At 40.2% G+C, this 25,526-nt stretch overlaps 1 protein-coding gene across 1 annotated transcript in view; it reads left to right on the forward strand.

Moving 5' to 3' along the window:
• Positions 1-25,526, forward strand: part of ak5 (adenylate kinase 5) — a 90,367-nt gene that overhangs the window by 6,121 nt on the left and 58,720 nt on the right. The window contains exons 3-5 of the mRNA XM_042496988.1: positions 1,921-2,088; positions 5,963-6,135; positions 12,362-12,475. Of these exons, the coding sequence (XP_042352922.1) occupies positions 1,921-2,088; positions 5,963-6,135; positions 12,362-12,475 (455 nt within the window). The remainder of the gene's footprint in view (positions 1-1,920; positions 2,089-5,962; positions 6,136-12,361; positions 12,476-25,526) is intronic.

Consider the following 25,526-nt stretch of genomic DNA (forward strand, 5'->3'; position numbering starts at 1 on the left):
TTGTTTCCAGTCACTGCAGGAAGATGCAAAACTTATTTTGAATTTGCATCCTACTGCTCTCATATGCTAATGACATTTTGCACATGCATGGTTTCTTTAGCTTTATTATAAATTCATATAATCATGTCTTTGTTTGATGAAGCGCGTGGCAGCAATGTTCACAGGAACTACCATGACCACAACATGGAAGAGAGGAGCATCACTTACTTTACTTTGTTTATGCAAGCATAAACAGATATTTTTTTGGTAGAAAAAAAATCTGGAAAGTCAAGAAGTGTCCAAGGCGGACTGCTTCGAGAAATTCAGATTTATCTCACTCCTCTTAATATGTCGGTAAAGATGCCTGAAAACTTTGCCAGCTGCAGCGTGTAGCTGCCGGGAACTGCAGCCTAATCAGGGATAGAGATTCCCGTGTCCCACTGTTCCCCTCTTGGCTGAAAGCTTAAGCTCAAATCTGCCATGTTTTTAAAATGTTTGCTGGAAGGACAAGCTGCCCTCACCGCCTAAAATACTCCCATCTTGACCTCAGTGTATTATAAATGTTTAAAGGGCATAAGTAAGCCTTTAGATTCAGGAGTTAGTTGTAATTTGCAGCCCTCTGTGTGTTGTGCTAAACTGTGCAAATTAGCATCTCTGTTCCCTTCAGATTCAGCTGAACGTCTAGATCTATCTCAAGTGCATGTATTGTCATTGTAATGCACAGTCAGTACAATTCTCATGCTCATAATACAGTGCAAAGAGTCAATATTGCTTCTGCAAGACAGTTATAGCAGCTCTGCTCACTTGGAACAGCATTCAGTAATGACTTCTGTGTTGAGTAAAAGTGTTATAATCAATGCTTTCATCAGCTGAGACAGCTGTATAATTACCAAACTGGATGAAGCATTGAAGACAGTTTTATTTCAGATTTACCGTTTGATTGTTAAAACGGGCATGACTTTTTTTGTTCTGAAATGGGATTTGGAGCGCATGAAATAATGTGACGTGCACTTTTAAAGGGGAACACCACGAAAATTACAGTTTGAGATTAAAGGGACAGTGCACATTAAGAGACATTTCCGTGAATGTGCCAGTTTATCCAATTTGGCTCATTTTCAGTTATAGATTTCAATGTTATTTCCATGACCACTTAGGACAGTTCAATCAGTATTTGTGAACATGAGCTACTCTCTCTTAAAACCAAAAACCAGAGAAGTAAGTGTTGAGCTTGAGATGTTATGGGGTGTTAAGTCTGGAGAAGGCTTTTATCACGGTATTACAGGATACCAGGGTATTTAGAAATCCAAAAGCTATATTTTTTTAATACTGTCATAAATGCAGGTGCTCCTCTTTCTATTAAATTCACTGTATGTAGTGCACAGCATGCACCACCAGTCTCTGGTATCTACTGGTGGAACAGGCAGCTGAGCTGAAAGACACCATGACACCTAGTGGTGGAGGGAGAAGTTACAGGACTGTAAACAGCCGGCGGCCAGCAGGCAGAGAGAGACAGTGAGGAATAACGGCATGTTTTTTTACATCGAACTTGGTGAATGAAGGATTCATTTTGACTAAATTGTAGCTCTTGCATCTGGAGATGCTCCTTAAGCTCCTTTCAAACTGCACAAAAATGCTCCAAACCTAATACCCTATGACATCACAAATTTGAGTTTTAACACTCCAGTTATTTTATTTGGGAGAGTTCTTCATGTTTACTAATATTTTTGGACTGTCTTACACTGTAGCAATTACATATGAATTTTGAAAATTGGTGTAGTTCCCCTTTAAACTGACTGACAGGTAATTAGGACATTTGAGATATTTTAATGGTGAAGTTCAGGCTCTGGAAAAAAATACTTCTTCATCAATGAACCAAAGAAAAGCAGACATATTGATTCTCATCTTTATCTTTCTGTGTGTGTGTGTCTGTGTGTGTGACAGTGTTGCCCGACAGTCCCAATTTCCCCTACAGACGTTATGACCGTCTCCCCCCCATCAGCCAGTTTTCCATCGAGAGCGACTCAGACTTGTCGGAGACGGCGGAGCTCATCGAGGAGTACGAGGTGTTTGATCCATCCAGACCGCGACCCAAAGTCATCCTCGTTATCGGTAAAGGACCAGTACACCAAACACAAACACTATAAATATCTCTTACATAACACATGAATAAGGAAAGTTTGAGATAAAAATGTTGTCTGATCTGATGCTGTAGAGCTGGATTCCTGCTGAATGATGTTTTCCATTTGATAAGACGAGATCCTTTGATGTGTAAACATCGAAAAACACTGTGATCAGTGTGTCTATTTACAGCCTCAGATGAGAGCTTTTTCCATTTATATAAAAGCTCAACAAAAATATAGAGTTTATATTTGCCTCACTGATGATCTAAAAATAAATGGCCTGGAAGGGAATCTAAAAGTCAGTGTGTGTGTGTGTGTGTGTGTGTGTGCTCACTAGCAGTTTGTTTTTCCTGGTATTTTGAACGCAGCCCCGCCTCTCTCTGTTGGTATCAGCGGGGAGATCTTGTTACATGTCACTCACTGCGTTAGGCACTCACGCTCTCCTAATCTGATTTCCTTGATAGGCCTGCATTAACCTGTCAAATACATTCATTAATTATATGAATTAAGCATGGCAGCTGCATATAGGGCAAGAGTAATGACCAACGTGTTTGAAAAAAAAGGCAAGAAAACAACGTTAAAAGCTCTTAAAAACCTCCTGACAGCCCTTCTGCTGCAGCATGTTTTGATTTTTTGCTGTATACCTCCAGTGCTCACTCTGCTTGTCTGTGGTGTGCATGATAGTTATTTGTCCTTGCAGCACAAAGCCAGTTCCTATCTCGTCTTTGTGAACACATTGTGCCCTATTTTAAAGGGAAAACAGGACGGCAGCAGCTGTCATCTCGTTGGAGGATCGTGGCAAATGTTTTGCCTGTCAGGTTTGCTGAAAGAGAGAGAGAGACAGACAGACTGACAAAGACGTGTGGTCAGGAGGAGGAGAGGAGGAGGCTGGGTCGAACATTACGAAATACTCAGATGGAAGATAAAGTGCACATTTGCTGAATATATGTAAAAGTATCTTTGTGATCCTCCCACGACTGCTCTCGGCTGTAAACTGTCACTTTATCTGTTGTTTTCTGCATGACAAGACTTAAATCTATGGGCCTTTTTTCATGTGACATAAAGATCATAGAAGAAAAAACACAATTACAGTTAATTTCATGAAAAATGGTGACGTTGCACATGGCTTACAATGCTTACTGGCACCCTTAAACTGAAAAATGTTAAAGGGACAGTACACCCTAAAATAAAAACTTCATATTTTTCCTCAAACCTGTAGTACTATTTATTATTCTTGATAGTTTTGGTGTGAGTTGCAGAGTGTTGGAGATATCGGCTGTAGACATGTCTCTCCAATATAGAGTGGTGCTCAAAAATACATGAAAATCCCAACAGCATCGTCTCTTTCCAGAAATCATGACCCAATTACTCAAGATAATCCTCAGACCTTGCTGTTAGCAGTTTCATGTAGGAACTATTTTCTTTCTACCAAACTACACGTGCCAACCATTTTACTGTGCAGAAGGCAGCGTGCATCAACTCATGGACGAGTGCTAGGTCACTGGTGCTGGAGGAGGTAGCAGTAGATGTACGCTGCCTTCTGTGAGGTAGAAAGAAAATAGTTCCTACATGAAACGGCTCACAACAAGGTCTGTGGATTATCTTGAGTAACCAATTCCACGTATGTACAGCCATGAAATGATAGCCTAGCTCTGTCCAAAGTTACAAAAAAACCATACAGATCATCTTGTGAGGGTATTTCTCGAGCGAAGATGCAGCAATCCATCTTTTAAAATGAATGTGGGCCACGGGTGTGAGGTGGAAGGCAATTGCCCCTTCCTTGCTTCCTACCCCTTACTTCTGGTGCCATTGCTGGGATAACCCCCATCTTTGAACTAGGACTGACAAAATCTGTGCACAGATAAACAGAGTAACACAGACACCTGGCAAAGTAAACAAGAGCCCTTATTTCTAACTACAACAGACTCACACACTGAGAACAATAGCAGCTGTTGCATACTTTTTGCAGCTCGTAAGAACACTTACATACATCTCTAAAAGTGACAAGGATATAACTAAATCTGTCTGCACACTTTAGGCGGGGAAAAATAATTCCTACATGAAACTGCTCACAACAAGGTCAGTGAATTATCTCAAGTAACCGGGTCATGATTTTTTGGAAAGAGATATTGCTGTTGAGTGTATTTTTTGGCACCTTGAGCACCACAGTGCCATCTAGCTCCATTATAGGGGGATAAGGAAGACATCTCTAAAGCCAGTATCTAAAATATTCAGCAACTCACTCAAAACAATTGATAAATAACACTACAGGTAAAAGGTAAACTGTCCCTTTACTGTTAATACTTGGAACTGTGCTTTCTTTGCTACAAGTCAAAATGTCTCGATCATGCCATAAAGCTGCTACAAAGTTTCTTCTTTACTGAGCTCTGCATTTTTTTCACAGAATCAAACAGCAGCAACATCATGTTGCTCCAGTGTGTAATTTTAGACAGCATGCCGGCATTGCGGAAATAAAACAGGCATGATGGGCGTGACGTTTACCACAACAGTGTCTGCCTCTGGTGTGACATATAACATGACAATAACAATCAATTACCATCTCTGTTATATGGCGGCAGATTTCGTCCTCTGCTCGGAGGTCAAGGAGCTCCAGACTCTCATTGTTTCTAAATTTGCAGACACTTTCGGCTGCTGTTTTTCTACTTTGAAATAGCTGGTGACTGCTGGTCACTGCTTTTTAAATCTTCCGCGGTGGGTTGCATGCACAACACATCTTCAAAACATCACACCAGTCCCATCTACGATCCCTGCCTGCCTGTTGTCTCTGTTACATAGACACGGTTTGGGTGCTGTTACTACCTTCATTGCCATCTTAAAGGTGAGACAACTCCATCTCCCAGATCCAAAATTTTACCTTTTATACAGCATAAGCAGCATAATGGTGCAATATTCCCACCTTGAACAGGCAGCATAAAAGGGTCTATCGACTCATCCAAATGAAAGCAGATCAAATTATATATCAGGGACCACTGATTTGTAACAATGTTCTATACTTGGATGCCCGCTCTTCTCCTCAGTCCTAAAAAAAAATCATTTCAGATGGAATAAATTACCCACAGCTTTGTGCTCCAACTATTTTGGCTTCACTCTGCCTGCCCGGGCTTCCAACCAGCAGCAATTTTTGGAGCGTTTGACATTTCTGTAGTAACATTAGCATCTCTTAAAACATGGAATGAATTGCAGTAAAAGCAGCATCCAGGTTTTCAGATGGCTTTTACAGGCACTTATACAGGCCTCTCACAAACTGTCAGCACATATAGTATGACTATTAAGACATTATTGCTAATGACTAGATTCCCTATGGGCAATTTAAATCCAAAATATCCACTTTATATGCCTGAACTTTGTATTTTTGGGTGAATTATTTTACTTTATGTGTAAAATTTTGTCGCACTAAGATATTAAAACAATAGCTTTCGTGACATTTATTCGTCGCTCCTCTGCACATCCTTCTTCCCGCTGAAATATCGAGATAAAAATGAGTAGGATTTGGTAGCAAATGTAGGAGGTTCACACATACCTGTTTCTCTAATCCACCCCCCCACATGCCCTTCCTCTCCCCCACAAAAACACACACAAGCAGCAGCACACCCAGTCACGCAGAGACACACAGCCACAAATGTGCAAACACAAGCCGAGCCACACACGCACACACACACACACACACACACACACGCACACACACACACACACAAAGTCTCACATAGTCTGGGTTTCTCTCACTAATACACACATGTGCCCACACTAACACACCCACGCGCATAATGTTTCACACTCCCACAGACACATTTCACACACCAAATCCATCCCAAAACATCAACAGCTCTCCCCTTCATGTCTAGGTGGCCCTGGCAGCGGCAAAGGAACACAGAGCCTGAAGATTGCAGAGCGCTACGGCTTCCAGTACGTGTCCGTGGGCGAGCTGTTGAGGAAGAAGATGATCCACAACGCCACAAGCAACAGAAAGTGGAGCCTGATTGCTAAAATCATCACCAACGGAGAGCTGGCACCACAGGTAGCAAAGACACAGAGAGGGGAGAGATGTGTGTGTGTGTGTGTGTGTGTGTGTGTAACAGGGAGAATATGAGAGGAAGTGCGTCCAGTCACTCACAGGTCATCATCACAGCGAGTCTGCAAGAAGGGACTAATTAGCAGCATCCATATCACAAGCGGGCTGCAGAGAGGGATGCTTATCCATCTGATTAGCATCCTTTGTCTGCAAGATAATGACTCTGCTTGGAGAGAAGATGGGCACAGACCTCCTGTGGTTGTTTGTGCATCCATTCATTTAAACACCGTATAGAAAACGCACACGATGCCCCCACATTTCAATACGTGTATGAAATTAAGATTACAGAGTTGATTGAAATATAAATTGCACGTATTCAAGGACAGAGGAAGGACTAAACTGTATCACAAAAGTGTTTTTTCATGTTAAAGGCCCATTAACTACAGATCACAAAGGCTATATAAGCATTGATGTTAACCATTTCCTATAAAATACATTTTTTAAATGATTTTCTTTCATTCAAACAGCCAATTATTTTAGATTATTTAGGTATAAAAAAGCAAGCATCGGATAGACTTGAGTAGGACTGGGACTCGCCAAGACTAGGTACGCCACTTTCCGTTCATTTTGTTTTGCTGAGGCCAACACCCACAGAGAGCCGGGGATGACTTTTTCAGTAGGCCGAGCAGGACCTTGGCGTCGTCCTGGCTCCCTCATCAAAAACCCTATGGGATTTTTCCATTGGATTTTGTATAAGTGCAGAGATTAAGCTCTGTAGGAAACAAACATGATGTTCTACTGACACATCTTGTTCAGAAAGATAATCTTCACAAATGAACATCTCTTTGAGGATTTTTGAAGCCTAAATACAAATAGCATAACATTGTTGTCAGGCGCAAACCTCGCATCTCCACATTTCACTAGCTTCTTTTTTTATAAATTAATTCTATTGGTCCCCCTCCATGTCTATCAGTGGGTTTTTACCATTTCTCAACCAGTGAAATGTATTTAAAAAGGCTTGTGACTAAACCACCTATCTACATTGGATCTTTTAAAAACACAACATTTTTTCTAATTGCTGAAAAATAGCAATTTTGGAGATAAGAAGTTTGCACCCGACAGCAGTGATATGTAAAAAGCTATTGTTAGACGATAACGAACCACATTATGGTCATGGTTCCACCGCTTAGAGATTGTAAAGCCGTGTTCAGCGCGGCTTGATGTGATGATGATCTGTGGTCTCATTTAACCACTTGTTGGCAACCACATGTTTTAAGACACATAGTCTAAAAGCCTCAAAGTTTGTGAGTGAGGTATTTACTGACGTATTGTATGTTGTAGAACACAACATGAAATATCTCTTAAGCTTGTGTTAACCACAGACCTTATTTCAGAAATCTAACCAAAAAACCACTGACTTTGCAACGAAACACCCAATTTTTGATTTTAATCATTTTTTTTTTCCTTCTTTAAAACAAACTGCAAGTGACAAAGAAATTACTCAAAACAAGTTTTGCTTTTATTTTAGCAATAAAAATTAACAGGCAAACTGAATTTAATCATTTAGTTAATGAAGTAAACTGAATTTCTCTTTTGGGTTTTAGTGCAAGCTGCAAACTTGTTTTTAAAGGTGCATTATGTAGTTTTGGGGGAGTGGGAGTTGTTTACATTTGCACTGCAAGCTGTAGTAATTTCACAAAATTTACATGAATCCAATGATATCATGTGTTGTGACATGCAGCTGGACAGCATCATAAACAGCTTTGCAGCGGGTCGCTCTCCTGTCATTCGGGACACAATGGAAACATGATTCCACTAACAGTGGCTGCTCTTTTACTGTATGTTTGTAGGCTGGCGGCAGATTGATACACATTTCTCAAATTCAAATAATAGATAAAATCAATTTATCACCCAGCCCCAACTTGTTCCTTGAGAAAGTTTGGGACCCGGCCCCCATGATGGATATAGTCAATCGTAGTACCAAGCACCATCCACCAGCTGCATCCCCGTTCTCGTGTTACCGCTAAACAGAACACTAAAATATGTTTACTGGAAACATTTGAAGTGAGAAATAGATGATGCACTGCAGAATCTTTCTTATTTGACCAGCGCTGCCTGGTTTGACAGTTTGATTGCAGTTCTCGAGCAGTGACTAACAACTTCGTTAGTCACTGCTCGGCTCTGATTGTTTTCGTCCACGTGCAGTAAGGCCATTAGAAGAGCTACAAGGCAATAGAGGTTGCTGTAATAAACATGAGGACAGAAGCATCTATCAGGGATCTGTCTGATATATAAAATGGGATAAAACAATCGCGGTGATTGTTGTTGTCTGTTTTTATTCTGATTAACATAATGAAAACACTGCAGGAGGGTTTTTACTTTCAACATGGGCACCATGATGCACTGTTGATGCAGCACGGTAGACGGACACCACAGACCCCTGGCTGCGTCGTGACTGGCAGTTCATAGCTTCGCGTCCCCCTCGTGAATTATCTTCACTTAGTGCGTCCACCTCATCATTTATCATCCCTTCCTCATATTTCTGGCACGGCGTCACATCTCCCATCTGGCCGTTCACCAGATGTCAGTCCAGGAACCAGCGAGATAAACAGCAAACTAGGCCAAGCTGCAGACATATTAGATATGATAAGTGACTGGTGTGGCTGTCATGCATTTAATTTCCTGCCCTGATTAGTTTAGCAAAGCAGAGGAGAATTTGGTTTCGTTATGATTCTGTTTTTTAATGATGAGAAGAAGAAAATTACTTTATATTTAAGTGTTACACAGGAGCTTTAAACAGGAGCCCTGGTGAAAGCGATGATTGTGTAAATATTGTTTTATGATGTGTTGAGTGATGTATTACTGGAACACAGCTGGTTTTATTTTCCTCTTTTGTATGATATGCTCAAAATAACTTCATCAGTCATTTATTAAGTTACCAAAGAGCTTAATTAAGTGTTGGATACATTTTTTCCATTTCAATAACAGGAAGCCAAAACTTATGTAATGCTGTTAATTTTTCAGTCTCATTGGAGATTCATGCAAGAAATCTGAGTGTGCACTTTGAGAGTTATGTTTTCATGAGCAAATTTAAAAAATAGTTTGACATTTTTTGCTTTTTGCAGAAAGGCAATTTACAATGGACTTCTTTAGCGTCTAATGTTGCATGAAAATGACGATGGACTTCCTCTCTCTCTCCCCGATATAGTACCATCCTCAGCATTACACAGTCGGGGCCTCACTGTTATGACATGCCCGCTCAAATCTAATTTCTGCAAACCTTGTATCACCAGTCTATCCAGTTTCACTCTGATAATCCTATTACTGAAGCTAGATACCTTTGAAATGCAAATACAACATACAATTATTTAAGGTTTAATGTCCGACCCTGAGCCAAATCAAAAACATTTCTCTATCCCCAGAAAATGATTTCTTACAAATAACGAACAGTCCCTAAGTATTTTGGCAAAACACCCTCTGTGTATTTCCTCTCAAAGTCTTGAGCACTGTAACGGTGCTTGGCTGTGATTCAAAGTCCAGCAAACACACAGAAGCACTTCACTGACTCTCAGCCAACTTGAAGTTCTCGCTGTTTGTCTGTAACTCGCTGCGAGGTCATATGACTCAGTATTTATCAGAACGTCTGTTCCCTCAGAAATCCCACAGGTCTCTGCATAAGAGGATATTGGATGTTTGACAGTCTGGTCTAAAATTAACAACTAACAGCACTTTTGATTTTATATCTGCAGACTGTGGAAAAATCCTCATGTTCAGACGGGTCAGCAGGATGCAGTGACTTGTAAAAAGTTGGCTTAAGACCCTTTTAAACTGTGTGGCCCTTTAAAGAGGCTGAGATGTCGCTAACCACATATTATCTATTTATTGTCTCTTTCTTTTTTCTATAAGGAAAAGCACAGTGTTATAAAAGCTGCATACCAATCCCATACATCGGCTATTGTAGCTGTTATGCCCCTAAAAAGAGGAATATAATCACGGATGTATTAAAGAGATCTGGATACAGGCTGTTCATTCCTATGAGAGCTCTCAGTAGTGCACAAAGCAAAAAAAATGCACTTTTTCCACATTATGAAAGTACCTGGATCATCCGCATTACCGAGCCAATGAGACTTGCACACTAGAGACTTATGGCGGCTGAGTGCGGCTTAGTGTGCACAAGCGAGTAATATCCGCCGGCGGAGTGACTGACTTCTGGTTAGCACATCTCTAGCTTGAATTGCGTTAAAAAAAAATGCCACTCTTTTGGACTTTTTAAACGTTAAATCAAACTGGATGGCTTAAATCTAGATCGTGAAATGAGTTGTTTTGTGGGGGTTTTGATGGTCACAATAAAAAAAACCCACTGATTTACAGACATCTCTTACCCAGTGTCTATGGGAAAAAGTCTTTTATGTCCTTTCATGTTCAGGTCTGAACTCAGAGTATGAAATTTACGCACCATGTAGTGCCCAGGCCCCAAGGAGAGCGTTGCCTTGCTCAGCCTTACAGCCAAATTTTTCCAGTGGCCACTCGCAGTATTGCAGTGAAAGAAAGTTTTTGTCAACCCGGTCTCACTCCAAAGTCATTACATGGTGACGGTCGGGCAATGACCTTTCACCTCAACCTTTGACGTCTTAGGCATCATTGCTGTGTTTGATATTTTGAGTTCGGAGTGAGAATGGGTTGGGTAACCACGTAAAATAAGGAGTGTGATTGCGCTTACGGGGTGGCAGGCGGGGAGGTGGATGAGTCACACAAACAACCAACTTTCGTGTGGGAGTCCGGAGATGAGTCGATGTGGCTTTGGGTGGGTTTTTCTACATCACACAATATGCCTCCTTTGCCTAAGCCTAACCATCCGTGACTTTGGTGCCTAATCCCAGCCATCGTGATCGTTCGCTCTGTTGTGTGAACATTGGGACCGCACTGTGTCATCCCACCACGTGCATTTGTTGACATCACCGTAGTGGCATCCTGGAAAGTCACAGACCGAGGACGACTGTAACGCCGTGGGTTGACGTGGAAGGTCACTGACCGACCGTCACCATGTGACGAGCTCAAAGTGAGAGTGTGTTAGTTTGGTAGTGCTCTCTAAATTCTGCAGAGGAAAAATAGTAGGCTACTTAGGAGCTCCCCTGCTTTTTGATAAAAATGTCAACTTTGTAATGATGCAAAAATGATGATAAATCAAATCAAATGAAATCAAGTGTTTAAGGAAGAAGTGAATGCGTGAACACGGCGGATGCACTTTCCGCGTGGATTCTTTCCAGTTGCTGCATGTTTGCTGGTACACTGCCGTAAATAGATCGTCTATTTGGGAGTCTGCGATGATTGTTTGGTGCCTGGCAATCCAGCGAGAGCTCAGACACGGAGCCGCGCAGCAGATCAGAGGGCTTTTCTTAGATTAGCTTTTCTCATTTTATCTCACACGCATACATTAATCTGCTCGATGGAATCAAGATTACATTTAATCTATGCGCAGTCTGTCGGGCCACTGTCGTTACTCTGGGGGTGGAGGGAAATTAAACGTCTGTGTTGCTCAGCGTTGGCCACGGATGTTATTTTTAGAGTGGAGCATTGCTCATGTATCTCTGCCGTATCGCATGATGCATTCAGCTTGGGGAAATACATTCGAACATGTTGACCTCCTCCAGCCATGAGGAAGTAATTGATGCTAGGTGATGCTGGCACTCTGTGGCCTCGGGCGCAATCACGACAGTTGTTGTGTCGCATTCAAACATAATAAAGTGCAGTCGGATAAACTGATTAATTATATTGTGGAATTCTCCAACGTGTTGTCATGGTTTTCCATTCACCTTATTATGACTCTAAATCAGCTCCTCATTATTAATTTTCAAGGGGTTTTAACTAATCTGCAACCTTGATGAGTCTGGGAATTGCAGCAACATTAAGAAAACTAATCTCCTTCACGCTCCTGCTGGAAAAACTAATTGTAATTACAACGATAAACTTTTTTGCTTTGTAATTTGTAGCTGAAATGTCCCATGACACCAGACGCTCACTCAGAAAACTGCCCACAACATTAAACATTTAAAATATGACAGAGCGAAGTGAAACAGGACCAGACAGCCAGAAATACAAGCATCTGGCTAATTGTCGAGTTATTTGCATTGAACGAAAATCCAATTACCCCCCTGCCAATATGGTAATTGTCTCGTTTATTGCTCTTTTGACATTTGCTCGTAATTACTGTGTTGCTGTCACTGTTTTCCAGGAGACAACAATAACTGAGATCAAGCAGAAGATCATGAAGATCCCAGACGCCGATGGGATCGTCATAGATGGGTTTCCTCGAGACGTCGGACAGGCTTTGTCCTTTGAGGACCAGGTGAGTTTCTACCAGGTTTTTTTAAATGCAGAAGATTATCTCTGGAAACACTTTGTCCAGATGCCCGAGTCCACACTTCATTACCTTTTCAAACAAGAAACAAATTAATTGTGTCACCTGTTCTGTGACACAACTGACAGAAATGGAGCGACATTAATTAACATTCCCAACTCTTTCTCTAACTTGTCCTGCCGTGCACCAGTATTGCTGCCTGCTTTTTCAGCCTACCTCCACCCCAGCATGCACCTGCAGGCTCTGGCTAGGTGGTAAAATACTTAATCATCACTCCCCAATATCTCAAGTAAACATATCTCCTGGGAATGATGTGTTAGGGTGTTTTCACTCAGGTTTCTGTACCTGAGGCTGTTTATTTTCAGAGTCAAAGTTGTTACTTAAATGGTAACTTTGGCATTTTTTTTATGTGGATCCTATTTCACCACGTGTGCCCAGGTGACTGATGTGAAAACACCCTAATTAGAGGCTAAGCAAAAACGAACATACGAAAGGTTCCTAATTGTTTTGTAACCTAACAAAAGCATCTTCTAAAAGATTTCTTACTGGGACATTTAACTCTTTATCTCTCCATTCACTTCATTGCAGATGTTGTTTTCTGTAACCAGCTGAAACACGTCACTAATTTCTTTTGGCATCCAGACAAGTTTCAGTTTCCTTCACACACAATGAGCTATTCAAGCGGCACCTGCTACGAGCCAAATATGTAAACGAGTTGGTTGCACACCACATACTGTTATCGCTTTGGTTTTATCTACGATAGCCAGAGATCTAAAGATGGCAGCTTCTCAGTGGCTGGAGTCACACTGCCAGCCAGAGTTTGATGTGTTTGCTATCAGACGCAGCACGTCTCAGGGACACTGTCAGGCCTTTGATAATCTGTAAACACTGAAACAGTTTGTTCAGTGTATCTAAAAGTTTTGCTCCCAAATGAGTGATCTCCTGACTATTAACCCTTTGAAACCTGGATAGACATCACTTTTCTTGTGCTGCGTCCTTTTTTGGCTTATTTTCAGGTAACTTTTTGACAAATTGTTCACAAATTTTTGGTACATGTCTTGTTAAGTTTCTCATTGCCTTTTTTCTTTTATTTTGAATAAAATCAAGCTAATTTGCGAAGGGTTCAAAGGGCTGAAAGTTAAATGAATTAAAAAACAACATGTTTGCATCTACTTAGCATCACAGTTAGTTGGATAGAAATTTGAATAATCTTTGTGTAGGTAAATATAAACTGTGATGACAGCTATTGTGCATCATTTCACAAAAAGAGGTCATATTTGTGGAAGCGTTAGGCCCCCGAGTGGGTGTCTCCCAAGGCAGTTAGTCACTGACATGTTGTTTGGAGATGCACTTTTGTGCTGTGAAAGCAGCCCTGTAGCCTTCAAACACTGAGATCTGAGTCCTCATAGCACTGGTTCTGCACGATGGCACTCTGAGCTGTCTGTAACTGAACAACATTCAACAACTGTGAGGACCCATCATGCTGTTGAGTTTGTGCTCTATATAATAATGTTAGCACTCATTTTACAATTGACAGTAGTTTTCATTCATGTTGTTTACACTTGCTGAGTCAGAGCAGCAGCTCCTACAGCTCACTGTTGTGCTCGTCCCACACTATAAAGATATTGTATGTGTGGTGTGTTTGTGTGGCCGTAGCTGACATTGGAGGCTGGTATGGAGAATGACAGCATACATTTTTCTCTTTTGAATGCATGTGTGTCCCTTTGCATCATTCTGTGTCCCCTCTCTAAATTCAGAGGTTTTTGTGGGTTAATGAACACAGCACAAACAGAGCTCTCAGTGCTCCCAATGAATGGTCCAGCTCCAAAGATATAAAATCAATTTGTAGTGACAAGAATGGTGATTACAATCATTTATTTAAGGCCTTTATCTCAAGATCACAAATTCAATTTTTTGTTATCTGGAGAAAATCTTTGTTATCCCGAGGTGACAAGATAATTACAAAAAGTAATTTTTCTTTTATTAGGTTATGTTTCGGCCCAGCAGGATTAAAAAAATCTGCAGCCACATATTGATTTTCTATTTTGGGATCTTGACCATTCATTTTAAGTGCTGTTGGAATATATAAACCATTCGGGTATTGACTGCAGATCAATTATCCAACACCCCGCAACTCAAACTGCTTGAGCTGCTGTGATGGAAAAGCAACTAATAAAACATATAAATTTAGAGAGGGGACACAGAATGACAAAAAAAGGACACACAAAATAAAAAAAATTTTAAAAAACGTGAAGGTTTCTGGGACTTGGGACAGATATTTGGAAGTTGATTTATGAAACAACCTTTTGTGTTATCGTGATGACAAGATAATCAACCTGTTAACGAAATAATGAAATAATTAACCTCTGATCTCAGGATTAGAGATTAGATTAAGAACCTAGAACACCCTCATGACCTTTGGAAAGCCTTGAACATAATGAGGAATAGTGTGATTTCACTGATACCTAATTTACCTGAACTTATTTTAAGAGGAAAAAGTTCTATGAGTTTCACTATGACAGATGTTATTACTGTGGAGACATTTGTTCAGTTCTAAACCAGCTGCATAAATTTCCCAATACGGATCCCTGAAGCAACATTTCCGCAACGAGCAGAGGATCCATTAGGAGTGTCTGATATTAAAGAGGCTCTTTGATCAAAGATACTGACTGGCGGAGTTTGAAAAATGTTCTATTTTCTGATTGACAGAGTAAATGGTGGTACAGACCAGACATTCTAACTGCATCTGAAATATGAACCAAAAAACAGTCAGTGTGACTGTTTGATCTCATCTACAGTGTAATATTTTATGTCAGCACTGACCCTGAGCTCACGCAGTTCGTGCTCACAATGCCGCAAGTCAACGTGTCTCAGCTGCTGCTGCTGCTCAACTATTCAACAGAGAGACAACAGTTTTCCATTTCACTGCCCAGTCAATGCTCAGTGTTCCTGAAATGAACAGGTAGACTAGTGTCACACTGAGCAGGGACTCTGCCCTATGGCTGGCAGACTGGCTCACAGTCTCTGTGTTGTCCAAGGGTCAAGATTTGCAAGATTTCTATGCACAAAAGGGACAAATCATGTCTCACACTGATAAAGTGAAGAGCAGTGCATTTCATTTTTCAATACGGGGCAATCACGTATTTTGCCTGTTCAAGTCGTTTCAGTTTTCCACCGCTGATGAAGAGCAATGCACGGCCGCTAAAACTCTTCCTCCTCCAGATAGAGTCCCAAACAGGACTCTGTGTCAGTCTGATGGTCTGAACGGGATGCGCATAATGCACAGCAGACTATAGATTTAAGTGGATTCTCGTCTCAAAATATTATGACTTTCTGCCCATTAAATTCAGAGTATATTTGAAATACTACAACTTTTTTCACAAAATAAAATAACTCAATCTTCACTTCTGAGAGAACACAGATATATGGGATATGTTTTGAAAATGAGCAGAAATCTTCCTGAAACATATATGACAAAGGAGGGGGCCAACTTCCTGTTTTTTATCTTGTGTGTGTCCCTTTTTTATCATTCTGCCCCATCTCTAAATGCAAAAAAATTGCGGGTCAGTGAACGCATGCAGAACTATTTTTTTCCTCTGCAGCAGAAAATAAATGATCTGTTGATTAGGTCAGAGCTGATCAGACCGACAGATAAAAGGAGCAGCTGCTGCAGAAAGAGTGAAAGCAAACTTTTAGACCCAGTACAATGATTGGTTAAGTTTCACTTTCAGTGTATTCCTGCTCCTTCTGTGCCCAGAGTACACTCTGTACTCTGAGAGTGAGTTGCAAAAACATGGTGCCAGCAAGATTTTTCAAAACAACTAGGCACATCGGGACACTTGGATAACTTCAGACGAGGCTTATGGAGACATTTCGTGGTTTTATGAAGTATTTTTTAATGTTTGAATCCTGGTCACCATTTGCTTAAATTATTTGGGAGATGATGGCGTTTTATGGGCTATAAAACTTCAACCAACTTTCCATCTGCCTGAGGGTTGATAAATAATGACTGAATTTTCAATTTCAGGGGAACTATCACTTTAATGTGTCCCCACCAGTGTGGACATTAATCCTGTGCCCTCGGCATTATCAAGTATTTGTCCTACTAATGTGTCCTTCAGCTAGAGTGGAAGTACCTGGCAGCTGTTCTGGATGTTTTGACCTGTGGATCAATAAAGTGCTCCTGGCAGATTTTTTTAAACATGAAAGAGAGTTAATTTTCAATGAAGAGTCACCACAATGTAAATGAGCAATGCAGGAACAATAGATGATAAAAGGCAGCTTTACCAATGTAATTCTCATACACATAACACAGAAGCTATGATATAATATATAATCTACAGCAGCGTTTCTGTGCTGGAGCCTGTTAATGGAAACGTATCCTTTACAGTTGAGTGGCCAATAGTGTGACACAACGGTCGATTGCTTTTAGAGGGATTGATTCTTTATTGCATTTAAACTCATTTAACATTTATCAACTTTTAAATGAGCACTAAATGACTTTTAGAGTAGTCGGGAAACAGATTGAGGTCTATCTGGGTCAGTGCGAGTAAAGCTTGACTTTATAATCTGGTCATTTCAGCTGCATTACAGGGAACGACCGAAAAGGACATCAGAGTCTCAAGCCCCATTTGCACAGGATTTATATTCCAAGACTAGGTGAATTTTTTTCTCTGCTGCAGAGTAACTAAAATCATTGTTCCAGATGGTCTTCAGCTGTTTTTTAATTCACAAGGGCATTTTGCAGCAAATGACTGCTATTACAAGGCTTATCAACATCCATTATTACAGGTATAATATTTAGTTAAATATCAAATTTCTGAATGAAACTGTGGATTTTGTCTTCATAGTCCAGTCTCTCCCTTTCTGTGTAAGTATAGCTGCAGAAAATGATGAATTAGTAGTCACGTTTATCACTAAAATTGCTATAAATGTGGGATGTGTTTGCTGCAATACTGTAAGATTTACCAAAAAAAGATTATTTTAGGAAATCATTAATAATATGTTTCAGTGAGCATACAATTAGTTGAAATGTTTTAGGCATGATTTGTTCCTAAACTGCTCTGTCTTCTAGCTGTTACCGGGCTTTGAAGCAGATTTCTTATAGCAGCCAGACAGTGGAATTACACCATCATGTGATTCCCTGCGGCCCAAAAAGACTTTTTCCGGTTGAGTTACATGATGAAAGAGACATCTATGAATCAGAGTTTCAAGCCCTGCGAAATGACTCATTTTAATATTGGGATTTTATGTATTCAGTAACGTTTGGAAAGTCTAGAAGAGCCCCAAAATTGAATCATTTTATCCCTATCCATATGTAAACGGAGCGCTAAAGCGGAAGTAGCTGGTTCAGCTGGCATCCTGCACCACGGGAAAACCGTCAAAGTTTGAAAGTCATGAAGGGGTTAGGATTCGACACACCAATTTGAAGTCAATCGGATTAATCCTGTAGGTCAATTTTGCAAAAGCATGAGGCCCGAAATTGCCAAAAATCAGCACAAAACTGGTTTTCGTAAATGTGGGTTAAACTGGGCTACACGTTAGAGGGCCCTGTTGAGCGATTTTGCCATGCCTGTTTCCGAAACCACCAAAATATGAAATTTTTCGCCAAGCTGGACAAGCGTCCCAACTTTCATGAGTTTTGGGGCATGTTTAGGCCTCCAAAAATGCGATTCATTGGATAAAAAATAATAATTCATTGCATTGCAAGAGGGCCTTTGCACGGTTCGTGCTCAGGTCCCAATAAACATTATAGAGAACAACTTTAAGGGGAAGCCACTGCAAAGGTTCAGCTGCTACTGTTTTTGTGTCTACTTTGGGAACGTCCAGAAGCATTTGATCAGTCAACCCCAGTGCTGTAACTGTACATAAAGTGGCACCAGACTGATTAAAATATGAAATAAAAGGGAAAAAGTCCTAAAATCAATACTAAAACGAGTGCGAATATAAAAAGTGTGAGTCCACAGATGTGTCTGGCAAAAAGTTTCTCTGAGCCTCTGGACATAACATTACATGCACTTCCATTTACAGCCACTATGACAAAATTGATGCACAGAGCTTGTTCGAAGCCTTCTTTAGTGAGTGTATCAATCAACCGCCACGTGTTTTATTAATGTGTCACTTAAGGAAGCAATGATGTAGAGCACGAACGTAAAATCCAAGCAGTCTACAAACTGCAGCTCCACGTCGCCTCTGAATGTTGATTAAATGTGTGTTAGTGGGCTCCTGCAGGGAAAACCAGATGGGGCCCTCCTGGAGGTACATTTAGTGAAAGATGGTGTGGCGCTTTATCTCGTCATCTTTCCAGTTAACATGTGTGAATGGCTCGTTAACGCAGACAGCCATGGGAGATTAACTGGCTGTATAGAGTCCGTCTGCTCCAGTCAGTTAACAAACAGCGCAAAAAGGCAATATCTGACTCTTGTGTTGGGTTTCTTATTCCTTATTTCACACCAATTACTGAGTGTGTCTCAAACACACACACAGACGGAGTTATAAACACAAATATCCAGTCTGCACACATTCAATTACACATGCACACAAAGATAGACAAGCACACACAGCCTTATCATCACTTAAAGTTGAATAAATGTATTCCCACGCAGATATATAAATACTGCAAGCACACAAGGAGACATGTTTTCTTCACATACTATCCACACATGTAGACCTTAGACACAAATGCACATAAATACGCTATAAAGAAAAATAAAGATAAAGAAAAAATTTTAGTGCATCTCTGCAGAAAAACATTCTGTTTACATATACACATAATGTTCTTTATGAACTTTGCATGCACACCGCAGGCAGTTTTTGAATATGTTTTCTCTTTTCAGTGGTTGCAGTTAAGGTTTTAATTTTCTTGTTGGCTTTGCATTTATTAATACAATTTTGACATAATGATTAAGGATAAGACATAGTCTAAATAATTTTATGCAGATCTGATGGAGATTAGCATTAACACTCTGTAACTCCCTCACTTTAAATGTTGATTTCTTTACTTTACTTTTTTTTTTAAATTAGGTTTTCTTTAATTGAAAAGTGGTGGTTGCATCCATCTTAACAAGCTGTTAACACTGCATTAGTTTGGGTCAGAATTTAAATCCTCTTCAGTGTTTCATGTTGACATAAATGCCAGCCGGGTTTCACTCTTATGTTGTCAAACTATGCTGCTATAGGGCAGTATCCCTGGCGTTACTATAATGACACAGAGGGCACCCTTTAGTGTCTGTAGGAGATGCACTGGGCTTTCAACCAACTCCAATTGGTCACATGAGTCAAATCATGTGACTAACCTTAACAACGATCTTTTTCTAACCCTGACCAGGTACTTTTGTTGTCAAAACCTAACCGCCAACCCCTTCTTAGTCACGTGAGACGACTCACATGACTAACCGCTGACTATTTTTACGTCAAAATACAAAGATTTCTGCCCAAGTAGTGTCAAAATATCATGAATAGGGTTGAGATCACATTGAAAATGCTGTTGAAAAAGGAATTTCCATCCTAATATGCAATTGTTAAAGCCTTTGGCAGCCTCGCTACACAGATTTTAAACTGAATTATGATTAACATGTACTTTTTTTCCTACTGTAACCAATTCTTCAGTCTCTTAACTTTCATTTCTTTTAGATTACATATTAGCATTTATGTCCCCCACATTTTTGTACATTTGACAGGAAATACTCAGATACTTAATCCTCTAGGCATGCCTGATCTATTGCAAAGCAAATTGGTACAGGCATTGTGTCTGGCTTCTTTGGCTCATCACACTAACCACCACGGACGGCTAACCCTCTCCCATGTCATCGTTATATTCTCCCGTCTCTCCGGTAATTGTAACACTCGCTCCCGCTTTTTGTATAGAGGACAAATCTCGGAGTAATGAGACCTCCTAATGTGGCTGCTGCTGTCTTGGGGTCCACCTCGTCTGACAGCAGATGCCACTTAGTACATGTTTTCTGTCTGAAAGCTGCACCAGGAATCCAAACAGAAACATAAGATGATATATGTGGCTGGCTCATATGCAGAGAGAGGAATTTCTACAAAAACATTACCCACACAATCATGCACATCAGCAAAAGAGCTCATAATTTAGCTGTTTCTGCAGGTATTATCAGCAAATTCCAGCTGTTTCAACCATGGAGAAAATCAGATGTAATTACTGTCCCTTTGTGTCTCCACATCAGCTGAAGCTGTAAATAGAAAACTCACTAACAAACATCTCCACTTTCAAGAAGCCTGGGAGTCTCGTAATTAAAATGTTGCTTCATCTCTCATTTTATAATTTGGTAAATTCCATTTCGTAATAGATAACCAGAGAAATTTGATTCAGCTGAATAGATTGTTTTTATTATCACAATGTTATTTAAATTGTCACATAACAGGATTGCTAAAAGCGTTGATGACAGTTTACAAATGGGCCCCGGGGGTTAGATAAGGACTCAGGAAGTTCACTGGAGATGAGATTATGTTGATAACGCATGTATACAGTAGTGTTTATAACCGTGTCCCAGCAACCGCTAAAAAACAGCTCATACAGTTGTTGAGGATTGGATGAAAGCTTGTGTCCGCTCTGCCAATAATGCAGGAGCCCTGGGATTTACAATAGAATTAAGTGACAACTGGTTATTAAAGGGCCTTTTATGCAGCTCAGGAGCAAAGAGAGAAAACAACAATGGTATGCTTTTATGAACGAGATGCAGAGGCCTCCTGTTGTCACTTATTACTGTGGGCTCATGAGCTTTATGAGCAGCAGAGAACGGTGCCCCCGTCCCCTGGGTTTCACCTCGCAGGCTACATACATTATGGAAGGTTGTTTGATATGGACTGAAAAGTATTACCTGCAGACATCACTCAGCCTTTAATAAAAAGGACTCTGTGCTGGTTCTTGTTAACATTATCCTAAAAATACATTAGAATTGAACATCAGTCAAAGATTAAACCGTAAAGCAGGGTGCTGTTTGTAGTAAAGATGCAAACAGCATTATCAGAGGGGCTAAAAATTAATTTGTAAGGTTAGGGCATTAACAATAAAGGGACAGTTCACACCAAAATCAAAAATTCTTATTTTTCTTATTGCCTGTAGTGCTATTTATCAGACTAGATCGTTTCGGTGTGAGTTGCCAAGCGTTGGAGATATCTGTTATAGAAATAGAAGAATGCTTTACAGCAGAAATAAACATGTTTACAGCCTCGTACCTATAATGAAAGGTGGGGCCACTATGAGTGACTGACTGACCCTAACCATAACGGACTATCCCTTACTCTAACCCTAGCCCAGCACCAATCTCTCATCCAATTATGGTCACTTCTGGCTCCAAAAACACAAGATTGTGAGGCTAAAATGCTGAACTTGAGGCTTCAGAAAGGCAGTTCACAAATCAATAGGTGACTTCACGATAGCTACATCCATTATTTATACAGTGTAGGGCTGCACCCGACCCAGAATTATACCAAATCAGATATGGCCACTCAACATGAATATTTGACGATTTCTTTTTAAAGGTCAAACAGCGCTCAGTGCGACGTTCATTGTGACAGCAGCATTCATGTGATATCGTAAACAAGCTAACGGCGTTAACACCAGATCGCAATTGGGCAACAACATTTTTTGCTGACACTAAACATCAAACAAAAGCCAGAGACTGTGTCCTATAAATCTGAGCTATAATCTCACCATATCTTCACCTTACATGTGATCTCTCTCTCCCTCCATGTCGCTGCCAGCATGCTTGTACAAAAGAGTAGCATGAAAGTCAAGTGCACTCACCCCATAGCAAAATCTGGGGACCAAGACGTCCCGAGAAGCACACAACACAGTGCAGTGACCAGCAAAAAATAGACTGCTCAACTTGAAGCAATCTCAGTCTTCTGAGGAGCCTCCGACTGATGATTTGACTTTCAAAGGGCAGCACTGATACAGTCTGTGATTTTAAATTCATGGATCACTGTACTGTGGCTTGAGCTGGTCTCTAGTCTTTTTTTATGAATCTGTATAGCACTAGGTTATCTTTTTGTTAGTTCCTACTTGCTAAGCTAATGGCCTCGCGGCTGTATGTACATAGCGAGAGGGGAATTTTCTCATTTCAGAAAAGAAATTGAATTAATGTAGCAATTTACAAACAGGCTGAACGTTTTCTTTAAGTCAAATGCTTTGTTCATCTCATTGCAGCTTTTGTCTTTGGTCGGTTGTTTGCTTCTTGAAAGTGTTTTAGCTTTTATACAGTTTTTTTCTTTTTTTTAAATACTGAATGAAACAGAGGAAGAAGCTTTGGTGTTTGTTTTGACAAATTCATTTGAGTCCTCTACCAAGAAACAAGTCCACAGTTGCTTAGAAACATCTTTGTTTGTCCTTTCTGCAACCAGTTTTAGTCTGACAGTTGGATCTGGCTTATTGTCGACATTTATCTGAACATGTTCAAGTTCATCCGTCTTCCAACTCCAATCAGCTGTCATGTCAAGGCAAAATGATATCTCATGCAAATTCACGTTATCTACAGCCGGTAATGTCAAATAAGATGCCTTGGTGGTTTCTTTGCAGGAACAGAACATGTGTTACCTAAATGAAGTAAATGATTTAGGTAGTGACGGTGATAAGGCAGAAGGTACATGTACTGCAATAGTTAAAGCATTGTGAGTTATATATGATTGATATATGACCAAATTGTATTCACTCCATACTGGAGTCCAATTGGATGTTTGTGCCAAATTTGAGGAAACTCCCTCAAGGTCTTCTTGAGAAATTGTGTTTACTAGAATTAGATGGATACAAGGTCACTTTGACCTTTGACCACCAAAATCTAATTAGTCCATTGTTGAATCCAAGTGAATGTTTGTGCCAAAAATATGGTGATGAAAGGTTCCCAGAGGCCAAGGTAATACATTTAAATTGCTTGTTTTTCCCTTAAAATCATTTTAAACACAATATTTAGTAAAATTACATATAAAACAAACAACAGCGGAAAATCTTCACATTTTTAAGCTGGAACCAGCAATTTTTGGAGATTTTGCCAAGACACTGCACAAAAAAGGCCCTCATTATTTCTACTGAATAGGCACTAAACAACTGAATACACTAAAAATACCAGATAGTTATCTTAAGCATCCCAATGGGGATGCTGAAAACACGACTCAGAACTCTTCATCATTAGCAGCAGCAGAGCACTTGACTTGGACTCTTGACAGAGAGCTTAACAGAGAGATGTAAAGAAGAAAGACTGAGACAGTGAAAGAGGCCGCTGTCATTAAAGATAACAGGCCGAGGAGACAGATGGAGAGGGATAGTTGTAGACAAAGTCACAGAGAGAGTCTGGAAACGTATAAGTGATAGTTCGGATTCCTGGGAATTAGTGCCAGTCCTAATTATCTCACATATTACTAGTTGATGTGCAACATGGATATAAATTTTAATGTTGTAAACCTTGACATAAACTATGTTTTTACATATTTGTACATGAATTTTGATCTTTTAGTGTTTTTTTTTGCTGCAGGGAGACAATGTAATTCTATCTCACAGTTGTAGTCTATATATTTGTGAATCCACTTTCCTTCTTACTGTACCAACTTAAAAAGGTATTTTACTGCTGTAAAGATGGTCTTCTCATAAAACCTGCCTGTGCAAAATTGCAAGGTTGCGTAGAATTCATGGGGATTAGCTGAATCTGCAATAATTGTTGCGATTGTAACATTGCTAAATCCTAGAGGAACTGACATATTTAACCATCTCAGAGGGGAGTTTTAGTCCCCTATGTCGACCCTGTACAGTTTCAAAGGCTTTTTCAACATGCCAGCTTTAAAGAAAATTGAAAATTTTGCCATGTTTTAAGATATTTTGCAATTAAAGCAAGCAGAAATGTCTGTCTGCGACCCTCAGCAGGCTAAATCGAATTGAATAATTTATTGGCTTTCTAAACAACTTTCAAACAGACTCTGTAAAGCATCATTTAGATTATATTCTGGAAGGTTAGTGCTTCATTTTAGATCTTGTATTCCTCAGCGCAGTGGGAGCTCTGACTGATTCTCCAGGGATCCGCAGCATCCATTTTCATTAGTCCCCCCCTCACCCCATGCTGCTGCTCTGCCCTTTACAACATCACAGCAACCATTTATGAACTGCTCCGGTGGGACGCCACAACCGTCGCGCTCCTCTTTAAAGCTGCCCGAAGAGACAATCTATCCCCTTCATCCTTGCTCCGAGGCTTTTTACCTCCACACCTATTGACTACAGAGGTGTCAGTTTATCTATTCGACCCTGTCAATCTGTCTGTGTGCATCTAAATCCACAACACTCACACCTCTCTATCAATTTTGACAATTAAATGATCACAGAAAGTTGTTTATCGAGGAAAACTGCCAAACATGCGCTGGTTACTGCCACTCAAATGTGAAGATTTGATGCTTTTCTCTGCTGTAAATTACATATCTTTGGGTTTTGGATTGTAAGTTGAACAAAAAAAAAAAACAATATTTACTCTGATGTGACAACCGGTCAACAAACAAAAGATAAAGAATCAAGACAGCGAGTGATGATGACAGTGATTGTGATAGAATGCCAAATGGCCCAAGGTTGAGACCGATCGATCAATTTGCCGCTTGTCAACTCGTACGCACTCATTCATCATATAACAAAAAGGACAAAACAACAAAAAACAGAGCAACATTTCTTTGTTTGTTTAGTCTTTGCGCGCTCCTCTCCAGCATCAGAGGGGAATTCAACATTATGTGCTGAGAAGAATTCATTACTGCATATTGCAAGTGCACATGGCTTCATCCACCTCCTCCTGTGAGACTTCTGGAGGCTTAAAAGGGGAAGTCTCAAAGATGGCAATGTTATATAATTCTTCCTTTAGCAAGCACACAAAGCTCTCACGCTTTGATCAAATAATAAATACACTCCTTTCATTTTCTGTGAAGTTGCACCGAGATACATATCCACAAAGAATGAGCAAGAAAAGTGTAGGAGACATTTAAAAACAGACACAGAACTTGGGCTGAAAAGATCAACCAATTCTAAGTCAACTGACTAACTATTTTGATC

This window comes from Plectropomus leopardus, chromosome 12, assembly GCF_008729295.1.
Source record: "Plectropomus leopardus isolate mb chromosome 12, YSFRI_Pleo_2.0, whole genome shotgun sequence".
In the NCBI taxonomy this organism is placed as follows: Eukaryota; Metazoa; Chordata; class Actinopteri; order Perciformes; family Serranidae; genus Plectropomus; species Plectropomus leopardus.